The sequence below is a fragment of the Anabas testudineus genome, chromosome 19 (genome assembly GCF_900324465.2).
Source record: "Anabas testudineus chromosome 19, fAnaTes1.2, whole genome shotgun sequence".
In the NCBI taxonomy this organism is placed as follows: Eukaryota; Metazoa; Chordata; class Actinopteri; order Anabantiformes; family Anabantidae; genus Anabas; species Anabas testudineus.
The window spans coordinates 13,293,717-13,307,934 of record NC_046628.1 but is presented as its reverse complement, the minus strand read 5'-3'; the positions used below and the strand labels follow the sequence as shown (position 1 = coordinate 13,307,934).

General features: G+C 39.1%; 1 protein-coding gene across 16 annotated transcripts in view; it reads right to left on the bottom strand.

Annotated features, from left to right (window-relative positions):
• Nucleotides 1-5,003: 5,003 nt before the first annotated feature.
• LOC113156738 (calcium/calmodulin-dependent protein kinase type II subunit gamma) overlaps nucleotides 5,004-14,218 on the bottom strand; it is a 33,432-nt gene continuing 24,217 nt past the window's right edge. For 4 of the 16 annotated variants that reach the window (XM_026352014.1, XM_026352016.1, XM_026352017.1 and 1 more), the window contains 8 exons: nucleotides 12,870-12,914; nucleotides 12,695-12,749; nucleotides 12,378-12,458; nucleotides 10,706-10,846; nucleotides 9,226-9,301; nucleotides 8,968-9,062; nucleotides 8,280-8,516; nucleotides 5,004-7,553 (listed from right to left, as the gene is read on the bottom strand). In XM_026352014.1, the coding sequence (XP_026207799.1) occupies nucleotides 8,284-8,516; nucleotides 8,968-9,062; nucleotides 9,226-9,301; nucleotides 10,706-10,846; nucleotides 12,378-12,458; nucleotides 12,695-12,749; nucleotides 12,870-12,914 (726 nt within the window). In that variant the 3' untranslated portion in view covers nucleotides 5,004-7,553; nucleotides 8,280-8,283. The remainder of the gene's footprint in view (nucleotides 7,554-8,279; nucleotides 8,517-8,967; nucleotides 9,063-9,225; nucleotides 9,302-10,705; nucleotides 10,847-12,377; nucleotides 12,459-12,694; nucleotides 12,750-12,869; nucleotides 12,915-14,218) is intronic. The other 12 variants (XM_026352027.1, XM_026352028.1, XM_026352030.1 and 9 more) reach the window with 6 other exon arrangements.

Sequence of the window (14,218 nt, the reverse complement as noted above, 5' to 3'; positions counted from 1 at the left end):
ACTATTAAAATATTTTACACAGTTACAAAATGTATTTATTTTTGGACAAACTTTTCTTTCTACTGGCGGAAATGAGCTTCCATAGGTTTTTAGACTCAGAATATGTATATGAGTCTATTCTGCCCTCCCTGAATGTTTGTGTTTAGTGTGTAATGTAAAATAAAGCTGCAGTAACTCCTGACATTGTCGGCAGTCAGTGACAGTGTGCCATTGACTACTCTGTTAACTTGATGCTAATAGAATTTAAAACGCACTAACAGAAAGCAGCATTATGAGCGATGTAGTATTACTAATAGGCAGTACAAAGTCTGTCAATGTATTTTTTCACCTTTTTTTGCTGCTTTTGTCTAAAGATTTTATCACATTTGTTTTCTTGTAACTTTTTAAATTTACTATTTCAGGACTGGAAGAAAAATATAATTAAATACTACAATTCTTTACTTAAAGTTATAATACCACTATGCAGAAAAGACCTTCTGCCCATATGTTACTGAAGTACTTTGCATATACACTGCCAGTCAAGAAAGAGGAAAAAAAGAAAACTGCCTTTAGCTCTGATTACAGCACACATTGACTATGGCACTGTTTTAATGACCTTCTGCAATGTCACAACATTTATTCCCGTCCAGAGTAGCATTAATTTTAACCAAGATCTTGTATTGATGATCGTAGAGTCAGATTCTCAATGGGGTTAATGTCATGCTTCCTGAACCACTCTTTCACACTTTGAGCCTGATGAATCATGACATTGTCATCTTGTAATATTCCCGTGTCATCAGGAAAAAAAACTCCATTGAGGGAATAACCTGGTCATTCAGTATATTCAGGTAGTCAGCTGACCTCATTCTTTGGACACATAACGTTGCTGAATCTAGACCTGACCAACTGCAGCAATCCCAGATCATAGCACTGCCCCCACAGGCTTGTACAGTAGCCAGTAGATATGATGAGTGCATCACTTCACCTGCCTCTCTTCCTACCCTGATGCTCCATCACTGTGGAACAGGAGAAATCTGGACTCATCAGACCACATGACTTTCTTCTATTGGACAGTTCTTAACCCAGTTTAAGTAGTTTTATCAATCTCCTTAGATGTTTTCTTTTTTTGATTCATACTAATAATTTGACCCTTCAGAAACATCTTAACATCTTTTCTATAACCACAGGATGTCTTCTGACATGGCTGTTTAAGAAATAAGAAGCTACTCACTGCATCAGTTAGGGTGAAATAACTTGTTGCCAGCTGAAAAATAATCACCTGTACAATAATTATCCAGTGGGAGGCTCTTACCTGTTTGCTTAGTTAAATCAAGGTGGTGACTTTGTTTGGGATGGGCAGTGTGGCATCTAAAATATCAAACATAAATACTCATAATGCTGAATGGTCCAATGGTTAGAGTATTATTAACTATGGTGTCAAACTAATGACTGTAATTATTACAGATGTATTAACAGCAGTTCGGGTTATGTCAGGTGAAGGTGCTGCAAAGTTTAACTGTTAACTCATATATACATATTTGAGGCTTAAACTACCTATGATTATAGCTTTTTGTAAAATCTAAAACTGCCAGACATGTCAAAAGTAGATACTGATGAGGAAGTACCTCAAACTGAAGAAGAGTAAGAATACTTACCTAGTCCAAATATCGATATTACACAAGTACAAATACTTAACCATAATATTTAGGTGAGTTAGGCATGAGAAGGGTTCAATTCCATCCGTCTAACACTGAATTTACAACATATGGGGTGGCAGGAGTGTTGTAAAAGCAAGAGCAAGATGTTCAGTTAGGATGAACTAAATATAAACTGACATTTGAACAGGGATAATTGCTGCATCATTGTTTAATTTGTTTGTAGAGCTGGGCTGTATTCCCACACTCAGGTGAGGAGAACAGGTACGGTGAATAGTGTTGTCCTTTGTTTGTGGACCTTCAACTCAGTGTCTGGAGTCCACTGAAAACAGAGTGAAACTAAATTAATCTTGCTCACGAGTATTAAAGGAAAGAAAACAGAGGCTCACACATTGAGTTGAAAGATGAAAAACAAAAGCTGACATATTTTCCAGGAAGTAACGTTGTGGTTTACGTAACGCTGCAGGCATGGCTTCCTGCAGCAGTTTGTTGTGTGAACAACAGTTTCAGTGCTCTGTCTGTCTGGAGGTCTTAGCTTGTGCCCACTGCATGTGGCAACAGCTTCTACAAGGGACCCGAGAAAGAAGCGCTGATGGGTCTGACAAAGCCTGTGAAATCTGCACTTACAAGAACAAAGTTAACATCTGCAAATTCTGTTCAACCATGAAGACAAACTGGCCCTCAGCAACCTTCAGAGAAGACCAGATTGTCAAGAGGACACTACACAAGGTCCAGGAGGTCAAATACCTGGTGGCGTTTAGAAAGAAACCTTTTAGACAGTGTGCAGGTATCCACTGAAGGAGGCCGATCAGAGCATGTTCTGGTGATTTAGAAGAAGCAGTGGGCAAAAGGAGAGACAAGGGCTTCATTTAGATACTTGAGTGTTAAATTAGCAAATATACACAGAGCTGAAGAAGCTCTCAGGTGACCACTTCCATGTCCTTCTGGGGTCGGTTTAGCCCTCTAGTCTTTCCTGTGCCACTTCAAGTACAGGATTAATCCACGTAAGACTTGGCTACACAGTCATTCTTTTCTTGTTGTTAGTTTTAAATACAGAATAGCGCTGCTCTTCATTTTTATTTTTGATAATAGATAGATATATAACAACTTAGAGAATGAAAAATGTTGCCTTTCACTACAGCAGCCCTCTTGCAGTGTTTCCTGATAACATTTGCAGTTTAGTTTTCAATTCTTCTTCATTCCCTGTCTCCCATTTGACAAAACAAATTGTATCACAGGGAGATGACGAGTAGTGTCAATGAGCATCCAGCTGTTAAGAGCATGCTTTCATCAACTGATAGAAATGTAGAAACTCAACTCCATTCCGGATGATACTGCACTGTGTTTGCCTCAGTAATTTAAACTGGAAGACTTGTGATATTTTGGAAGTCCATCAGTGGTTATTCTCGAGAGACTGGACTATAAATACAAACATATTTCAGTTATCCACATAAAGGAATAGAAAATAATTCACTACAATATTATTGTGCTTCACTGTGATATGACCACGACTCTGATGGACGCCTGGCGATGCTGAGAGGAAGATGGGGGTTGAACAGTACTTGAATACACACAAGACAGCACACACACATTTTTTTTTTTGTTCACCCAAAGATTTAAAAGTGTTAAATCTTAATGACAGCCCAACTTTACCCAGGTTGCCAAGGTCATTTCTTCATCCTTTGTGGCACACTTAAACCTTAAAATGACATTATGCACCGCTGCTAACATATTTCAAATTTTGAACTGTGTGCACAGGAAAACTTTACTCACAGCTGGAGAAATGAGCATGAGAAGTGGTTGGTTTTATTCCTCATGTCTATCAGTGAAGTTGACATTTGCACCACTACAAATGAAAGGTTTATCGTTTATGGCCAAATGAAAGTTTATAGATATTTTATACCGGAACATGCAAAGTTATGGGTTCAGATTTCTCACACTGGACATATTTTTTTATTAATCAATCATAATAATTGATACTTTATTAGTCCTCTTTGGCAAATTCTTGTCAACAGAGTTTAGCCACCATGCTGCAGGTTTTTCAGAAACCGGTATGAGGAAAGAGAACACATGGTTTGCAGGGTTTGTGTTACCTTGTTTTCTATTAATACATTCAGATGATTTTTGCAGGGTCACACTGACTAATAAAGGTTGTGTTATAACTGATAAAACATTTTTATAAGCTCTAACAACAGGGAACCTGTCCTTTACATCTTCAACAAAGTCAAAAGTAATTTAACTTCAGAAGATTCTGGGTCAGCTTTTCTCCTAATTTAATTGACATTAAGGAGACGGAGGTCAGAGAGTGCTAACAAGATATTTCCTCAAGAGTTTCTCTGGTCTTGCATGTCTTTGAGAAAGTAGCTGTGAGTGTCGAAGTTAACCAACTGCTGAGCTCTTCTTCATTAATCACACAGAAAGCAGAGGAACCAGGGGGAGCTGTCCTACATCCCAGGTACACACACACACACACACACACACACACACACACACACACACACACACACACTCCTTAAAATAACTGGGCCCATCATAAATAACACCATAAAACCTTTTTAAATAACGCTGCAGCATTACTCAACACTTCACTGTGCACAGTGCAGCTAAAATAAGAGCGCTAAGACAATACAAGGACTGAAGTGGGGAGTCGGTATAATGCAGGAGCTGTTGAATGGACAGCAGTGATTGTTTTATCCTAGGAGCATGTTAATGGCCTTGAGGCTATGCAGTGTTATTTGGGGCATAATCTGACTTAGTTATGTGATGACAGGCAAATATGGAGGGCAAATATTATGCCAGCTGTGGAGTTGGGTGGTGTTCAGACCCGATCCACATATTGTGTTTTTATTGAAGGATCCAGAGTATCCTAGGTCTTCATCCTAAATGTCACCTGAGACTAGTTTTCTTTCCTAAAATTGGACAAGAGGCTACACGAGCATATATTCGGCATGACTAATCAATGTTGTGCTGTTGCATAATCTCTTCGCTCCAAATTTAGTGATTTCTGGGTGAGACTGCAGATGAAAACCTCGCAAAGCACAGGCTGTAAATGTCAAAAACACACAGAAATCATGCTAAAAAAGGTCTGATATTTTGGAGATATTGTTTTTCCGAACAGTAGGTATGTGGCACCAAGTGTGACAGACCATCAGTCCTAAAACGAGGATGTTAAAAAGCACCCAGGGGTAAAAACATTTACCGTTTTGGCAGGCTGAGGATGGATGGAGCATACTTCCAAGGAACAGATTCCTACCTAATGAGATATTTGTTGGAGAAACAGTAAAAATATCAGTTTGGTAAAAACAAGTAAATCAGACTTGGAAAGGTGGTAACAAACCTTAATGAAATTATAAGTCGAGAGAGGCAAACCAGTGCTGAAATAGTATTTTTATTAAATACTTTCAAGATCCAAGTTCGAAGAATAACAAAGCTATGATGAAGACCAACTAACACTCAGACAAACACTTGATAGTTGTCAATTCATGGTTGTATTTCATTGTACATTATGATCATGCAAAAAAACTCCAGCATCCATGTGAAGGCTGGGGGAGAAAGCGCAGCCCAATAGTATATCATTACAACGCAGGGAAAACGCTAACATCGAGGGCCTCATACCAAGCTACGGCTCCTGAATCCTTTTTTTTTTTTTTTTCTTAAAAGAAATTTTGCTTTTTTTTAAATATTTTTCATGTCACCTATTCAACATTCTGGATGGAGGAAATTCTTATTTCAAAAGATGCAAATATATATTAACACTAGTCTCCATCCTTATTCAGGTAGGTACATGGTAGAAATGCGTAACTGAAACATGCATATAACTAGGTCTCCCGCTCTGGTTAAACAGTGTAGGTCACAAAACCTGCACACCAACACCAACTCTTTCTCTCTCTGGCTTTCTAAACTCCTCTCAACTGAGCAGGCACAATTTAAAACCACCAAGGGTAGATTACATTAACAATTTATTCTAAAACTGATCAATCCATGATCACTCGAGCTGTATTTTTTTGTGTCGTCTTTACTTCCTCCCTTTTTCCCTTTCTTTGTGTGCGAGGGAGAGTGCAGAACTCCAGCTTGGCAGATTGGCAATTTACCAAACGACAAGTTAACAGCAACAGCGACAACAAAAAAACTCAAACCAGTAACACGGGAACAAAGAAACAACAGAGAGGGGTACAAATAAACATCTCAAGAGTAGGGACTCGATACACGGGCGGAGATATCAGAGGGGGGTTTAAGATACAACTGTCGTGGATGGATGGAGACAATTAAGCAGCACAGCAAGGGTGGCGCCGTGGTCACACAGCAGTGGTGCAGATATGTTACAAAGCCTAAACACACCACCAGGCGTGTGTGTGTGTGCGTTTGTGCATATGATATGAAGACACAGCTTACAGCACTGTGGGATCAGGAGTTAAGGACACTATGATGAAGGTCTTCATATTTAAAATCTCAGCTGTTGGGCAGAGGGCTCAAACTATTTTTTAAACTTATTTATTTTATTCCCATCTTAGAAAACAGTCTTACGGCCATGGGAGTAGAGCTGGTAGCCTACACCTACACAACTGTGTGTATTTGTGTTGTTGTGAATAATCAAAAGGTACCAAGATTTTAAGGAGAATTTCAGCAAATTCAAACCAGTGAGGGGAATTATGCACCTAAAATAGATTTGGGATCACAGAGGTCATGGGGTGGTTCCCATGCCAAGATGCACAGGATGAGTGTCTCTTAGATACATGTACATATATTACAAATTTCTACATATATCTATACATACACTGTATTTACACAGTGATTATAAACAAACCAGGCCCTTGCAAAAGCAGATAAAAGAAGCAGGAGGGAGTGTTAAAAGAGGGAATGGTCAAAAAGAGAGAAAGAGGGTGAGGAAGGATGAATGAGGCAGAGGTGGTGGGCTAACATGCTAAAACACCTTTCCTGGCCCACTCTCTTCCTCCACTGCATACAGACACAACAGAAGGTTAGCTTTAAACTTGCAAAATAAAATCCCTCTTTTTTAAAAACTCAGCTGCGTTAAAAAAGGAGCCTTGAATATAGAACCATTCAGACAAAAACTAAAAAAGGCTCCGGTTTTTCACAGGAACGCATAGGGAACAGAACGCTAAAACACAACAAAACATGTGACCTCAAATCAGATGCCCCACACCCCGCCCTAATCCACAACAACACAATTTTCCATTCTGTCGTAAAACAAGCACACAAACGAATACACAAACACATAAAAAGCCTAAAGTTCTACACTTTGGTGCTTCGTGTTTTTGATATCAAGTTTCTCTCGTCGTCAAGTTCTCTGACTGAGCTGACTTGATTTTTTTCTTTCCCTCTACGATTCTGTTGGGGAAAATCTCCCTACATCTTAACATCAACCCCTGGGTAATCAGCACTTTACACCCAGTAATCCCTAGAATGCCAAAAAAGTGTCCAAAATCTCAGCTGCTAACTTCATACTCCTCTCTCTTCCTCCCTTGTAAGATAGTGAATATAAATGCTTGGTTGGGTTTTGGTGGTTTCTGGTACATCTAGTCATAATTTACACAGTATATTCATAACTCATACTCATAAACTGTCACAAGTTCAACTGTAAATCCTCTCCTCCCCCAGGACGTCTCATCTTGCGCGGGCAGAAAAAAGATGGCTGCCAGGGGAGGGATAGAGGGCAAAGATGCGCCCTCCAATCAGGCGCCAGATGCATGCATCATCCCATGGGGGCGGTGTCTTGTGTTCAGCCAGCCCCCAGCAGGTTAAAGGAGGGACAGGATTGGTTGGTATCGTGGAAAGGGACGCAATCTCGCCCGGCCGGGCTCCTGGCAATCCACGCAGAGGACGTGCCTCTTAAACACGCTCGCTGAAAAACACTGCCCCCCAAAACACACACTCCAGTAGACTGGAGGCTCAGGACCACTGGGGGGGGAGCAGAGGAGGAACAAATCAGTTTGCTTTTGGCAAGACACGTCACTAGTGGCTGCTGTGGCTGAAATAGTTTGACATGACCCCAGCTTGACCTGAACATTTCTTCACTTTGGGTTTTACATACAAATAAAGTGTTTCAGATCATTTTTGTTTTCGAATCATCTGACCACTCATGTGTTTTCAGCCCTAGTTTTTGGTAATGCTGTTTCCATATGAGAACAACTCCTTGAGTACCTGTTCTTTAATCTGTGACTCAAATGTAAACACAGGGGTCTTCCACTCGACCAAAAATCAGAGAAAAAAACCCCAGAAGAATAAAAACTGTCAAACTGACTACTGAATCTTGACTGATCAAGATATATAAGGTTTTTTAATGCTGGTGACGTTTTATTAACATCAATAGTATTCTAAATTAAAGAAATACACCTTTATATTTTCAATTGTGTTTAGGTAAAATACAAAGATTAGAAAAGTTTTATTTTGAAGAAGTACTTAGATTATGATCTCAAATTAAAGTGGTCCAAAAAAAAGAAAAAAAAAAACACACATACTAGATTGTGGCTTTAACCTCAAACTTAGAACAAAACCATTTGTGATCTTTGCTGTAAAATAACAGTTCAGTGTAGCTGGTAATTCAGATTCAATTATTATAATCAGATGTCTGCTTTAACGTAAAGCAAGTATATGTAGAATATTATTCTAATGATGAGTGAGTACCTGATCACTGTAGTGGTGCAGCAGGCGCTCCTGAGCAGTGGAAGTGAACATTGAGCCACTTTCCGTCGCGACGATGCCACACCCTGGTCTCCTCTGACTGGCTGGAACGAGGGCGACCTGTGGAGTCCACAAACTGTGTGAGCCGAATGTACGCGATGCACGCGGCATCCTCACCGATCAGGTGCACATGTGGGTTGAGCAGGGTGGTGTGCACGGGCTTGCTGTTCTTGCTCAGCACTGGATAAAATTAACAGACAGAAAAATATGTTCAGTTACACTGAATAAATGAATAAAAGCAACAGAAAATGCTTATAAATGTGGAAATTTCTAATTTATGTTAATATTAAACGGAATATCTTTGGGTTTAGATATTATAACATTTATTTGGACAGAACAGATTTTGACATTTTATATGATAACAATCGTCTGTGGAAAACTAATTAATAATAAAACAAACTGCCGCTCTAGCTGGTAGTATAACATTAACACTGTTGTTTATCACATTGGGACATTTCAGATGATGTTTTCAAAGGAAGATAAAAATGGTAAATTTACGTGTTATTTCCATATAAACACTTTCTGAAGCTTTTAGGAGCTAATTGTACCTGAGATAAAAACTCATCCAGCTGGTATTCGGTAGCAGAATCAAACAAACAGGTGAAATGTCTAAGTACAAGAGGAGACTCACAGTTTTCAAAGTAGAACTTGTGAAAGTCCATGCCCTCCACCAGGTTCCCAAGGGCCTCGGGTTCAAAAGAGGTGAGTCCAGGATCACAAATCCTCCTAAGAAAGAAGAGGGAAACGGAGGTGGGTGAGAAAGAGTGAGCAAAAAGACAGAGACATTATAAAACAGAGTTATGAGAAAGTATTAATCTTGTATTTTATCTGATAAGAAGAGTCTGAATTATCCACTGGTTTTTCATTCTACACATGCAGCTATACTCACGTGTAGGCATCAAAATCTCCATTGTTGATTGCTTCAATGAGCTGCTCCGTTATCTTAATGATCTCCTGTTTACGAGCTACAGAAAGAACAAGAGAGAAAGAGACAGACATGTTAAGTGGTGAGAAGCCAGTTAGATAGTGAGACAACAATTAACTATGTGGTTTTGTTTAATGATATTCTGTCTTATCACTTTAGCTCCTGCCTTCCTCTCTCTCTCTCTGCGCTACAGCTCAACACTTCTTACCCTCATCACTCGATCCAAAGCAGCTTCCTTTTTGTGACTCGACCTCGTCACTGCCACTCTGATTCTCACCTTCTGCACAACACAGAAACTGACTAAACACTACTCTCTTCTGTGTGAGCAAACACGGTCACTGCAACAAAATCTGATTCTGTAAAATCCACAGAAGGGGCAGTTACTTGCCTTTTTCAGAGCTTTTGATCACATCTCCTGTTATCACAACTGAATTTTCTTCTGTATGAACTGAACTCCTGATCTCTTTTGGAAATTTTTAGCTTTGTTTTTAATCAACAAACTCTACCCACTTAGGAACACTATGTGGAGCAACTGTGTCTGACCTGATTTACTAAGATACATAAAACAAACAGGGTTTTAATCGTGTCATACAGACCATCTGCCTTAAAATAAAACCTTAGCCCTGCAAAATGATCCTTACATTTATTTGTCATCAATATTTTTCACTAGTATTGTAATGCCAAAAACATTTGAGCACACAACACATAACTCTAAAGACCCAATGAACCCTAATAAAATGTTTGAACATTTCAACTGTTCCAACTACAAAAACACATTTTTAAAAGGATTAGCCTAGTGATATTCTGGATCTGCTTGTTGTCAATACATCCCATTAAAAAGGTCAAAACCAACTAAGTACTGTGTGTAGCCTGATATATTTTATTTCTTCCATCATTGTGCTCTTCCTTTCTAACTAAACCATTAAAAAAAACACACACATTTTGAATGAATCCGATATCTTAAGAGCACCATTTGTATTCATCCACAGCTGAAAATATTATACCAAATCACAAATACAACATTGTTAGACTCTATAAATTTGTGTTCTTAAAGATTTACGCCTTTGGAGGTTTGGACTGATTGCCACAAACATAAGAGAGAACTTAAAAGCTTTGAGAGATTGACTAACAATCTTGATTTTGGTCTTTTCTTGGGATTTGTTGACAATAAGAATATTGAATAACACTGGCCCATTCCTTTAACAAGAGTTTAAACCTTGTTAAAAATCTACAATCTTTATCCCTTGCTTCCAATATAGACTAACTCTTTAGCAACCTGTTGGATAAATGTAGTTGATATAATAATTGAGCTGGACTTCATTTACAGCCTGCTTTCTTTATTCGTGAGCAAACCATTTCAGAGATGCAAGACTTTAGTGTGCAACAGCCATATTGAGTAGACAGCAGGGAAAGCTGAGGTCAGTTAGTCAGGATATGTTCTTACTCTGCTTAGTGTTGCTTTTAGCAGCGACAGTGTTGCTCCCTAGTGGAGCAGCAGGCATGGAGGACTGTGAGAGCTCAGAGTCGGGGCAGGAGCTGTTGCTTGTGCTGTTCCATGCCATGCGCTTTACGTCATGCGGTGGAACTGAAACACACATCGGATGGTCAGCAAAACACAAACATGGATGGATGACGAAATGACAGGAATGTACATGTGATGATCTACAAAACGCAGGATCACGCAGTTCATGCAGTTAAACAAGCAACAAGAAAAAAGGGACAAAACTGAGATGAAGATGATGTATTGAGTAAAATCAGCAGGAAATAAACAGTACTGGGTTTATGACAAACATGCAGGTGAGTAACATGAGGACAGGATGGCAGCTGGAAGCAAGATCAATGCAGCTCCAATTGTGATGCTGTGTAATGCGGAAGTCACTTAAGTGCCTGCTCTGATCACATCTACTCTACTCTTAATGCTCATAAACATTAACAAAGCCTCCTCTGATGAACTGCATCAACCAGCAAAGAGAGGATCGAAACTATTGTTTGTTATTAGTTCATGTTATGCCTGTGGGAAAACTTAGCATGTTCGTGGAGGAAGACAGGAGTGGAGAATGGAAGAAGCAGTTGAGTGGGAAAAAGAGATCAGACTGTTCTGTTCTTTAGTGCAGGTGTGTCTGACAAGAGCAGCAGGATGAGGACAAAAGGTCAAGAGACAAGAGGAAAGATTAGAGTACAGAGTGCAGATTGTTTTGTGAGAGAGTAACGAATAATGGTGTTTTAGAACTGAATGAAGACTGAAATTAAACAGGAGAATACAGAACATAAAGTATAACGCATTGGCGTAGAGGAGAATGGAGCAGAAAATGTGAGGACAAAGATAAACGAGATGCTCTATGGTGTGCATGGTTCCAGCAAAGTCAGACAGGCAGCAGGGCCTGTCAGACTGGGAAGCCGGTGTAGGACACTCAGCTGCAAGATAAGCAAGGCTTCCTCCATCTGGAGCCTTCACATTAGGAGGACAAGGGGATAGATGTAGTCATCTTCAAGAAACACACACATACACACACACGCATATAAATTTCAGGGTTCCCACTGTGACGGTGATGAAAAACCCCAATATCTTTGTCTTGAATGACTTCCCATAACAAAAAAGCCTATATCCTAAAAAATGAGTCCCTTTTATCTTTTTAAATTTGTTCTGAGCACAAATAGACAACAGATATCCAGCAGAAGGAAATTAGTGTATGCAATTAGTGTGTAAGACAAGTTGTAAAATGCTTTTAAGTAATGCATCCCTGTTAAAATAAAACTTCAGTTTATTACAAGTTGCATTAAATCAGAATTGTCCTTTGAATAAGTGCAAATATGAGGTATTATCCAAATCAATGGTGTTCACAGACATTAGCTTAATTCATTTCTGCTTTTTCCTGAATATATTAATAAAAACAAAAACTAACAAAACAAAACTATACGTTAATTATATACAAAAACCAGTGGGAACCCTCAAAAAAGCTTGGTGGATCAGAGTGAGGGAGCTCAAAGATGTAAGACGTCATTGCCATTGACAAAAAAAAGCCAGGGTGGGAGTCGGGGGTGGTTGGGTGGGTTAGGGGTGTTAGGTCCCTGCCAGGGGCGACCATATAGCTTCTGGTTGCCATTGATAAACTTACTGGCAGGTGAGCTTTGAGGTGAGGGCAGAAGTGGGGGCATCTCCTCTGTGGCACTGCTCTGACTCAGCGCCGAACTGTCCGCTAGAACACACACACATACACACACATACACACACACACACACACACACAAAACGCAGCCAGACACACGATAAATAAATACATATATACACACACACATCACAGGCACACAGTCAAGATTGTGAGAGACACATGTATCTCAGCACACCTGCCAGTCACTACTGTCAAATACACAAACGCCACCAGATGGGAGACAGAGAAAGAGAGAGAATAAGTACAGGAAAAAGACTTTAGTACCTTTCCTACCTTTCATTTCCTCCTCATCATTGGTGGCGTTGCTCTCTGTTGATCCCTGGAGTGCACAGATGAACAGAAAGATACTGATTAAGCCAGTGTCTGGTCCGTAAGGCCTGAAAGTGAAGCAGCTGTGTAATACTAGGGCTGCCAGAGATAGGTAAAAAACAAAACTTACCTTGACTCCATCAGGAGGGTTGTGCACAACTGTGCTCTGAGATTCCTGTGGTGTAGAACAGAACAGTCAGTCTGAAATTCTGAACCACCAGTGCCTCTCAACTGGCCCTCTGTTTTACCCAAGTGTTGACACCTAATGCTCTTAAATTGTCATGGCTAGGGCCAGGGATAAGCTGATGTCATCATACAGGGCTGCAAATAATGGTTATTTTTGTTATAAATTAATCTTTATTTTATTTAATAGATGATGTGTCAGAAAAGGGAAAAGGTAAAAGATTAGAATTTTATCTAGTCAAATGGTTTATGCTCTTTAATAGTGAATCTTTATTTGTAATAAAGAAGCTAGAACGGGTGGCTTCATGTCATTTGTGCTTTAAAGATTTTTGTGGTTTCATTTTCTGTTATCTACTTACTGTATGAGGACCATTATTATATAACACTACAATGGTATTTTAATGATAAAACTGTGGAAAAACTGTTTTATTAATATAACCAATTATAAGAAAAAAATAATTTTCAAAATGAATATATAGCTCAGTAGAAAACATAACAGTCCCTGGTCATATTACAAATGTCTGCAACTAAATCATTTAAGATAAGTTTTAAAAAATTATTAATCATGTGGTCTAAAGCAATCAAAAAAAACGTCAGAAAAACCTGTCAGAGATCCCTAGATTTACACTAGTATAAAGCAGAGAAAGGAACAGCTGCTACTAGAAACATTATGGCGTTTTCCTTTGGTTATACAGGTATTCAGAGTAGTTGTAGACAGATTTGGTGACAGACAAATTATTTAATCGTTTAATTTTATCTGATGTAATACAGCTATTTCCTTTAGCATATTTATTTCTGTTTGTGATCAAAATGTAATTTAATATTAATACAGAGTTGTTGCCGTCTTACCCAGCCTAACCTAAACTTTGGGGTCTTGCGTCACCAGTTGAGAAGCACTACTAGATTAGACCAGTGCAAACCAAACCATATACAAGATCTCATATGTAATGCATGCTTGCAAAGCATCTGATAATTATAACATGCCAATACTAGATGAGAACACAATGATTAAGTTTGGCAGTATGGTAAGGATGTCAGTTGGGGGTGTTAATTGTGGCGAGATAAACAAGTTAGAATGAAATAGATGGTTGCAATAGCAAATGAAAATTTAGATGAAGATATTAGGCATTGCCTTTAATGGAAAATCAAAGGGATAGGTGGTTAAGCATGGGATGGAAGGATTATATACAGAGAAAACCACAGAGGCCATTGTATGATAAGACAAAATTCTACTTAGGTATCAGCAGCTGTAGCTCACTGAACCCGGACTCTACAGATCTCTGTGCTGCCACTTTA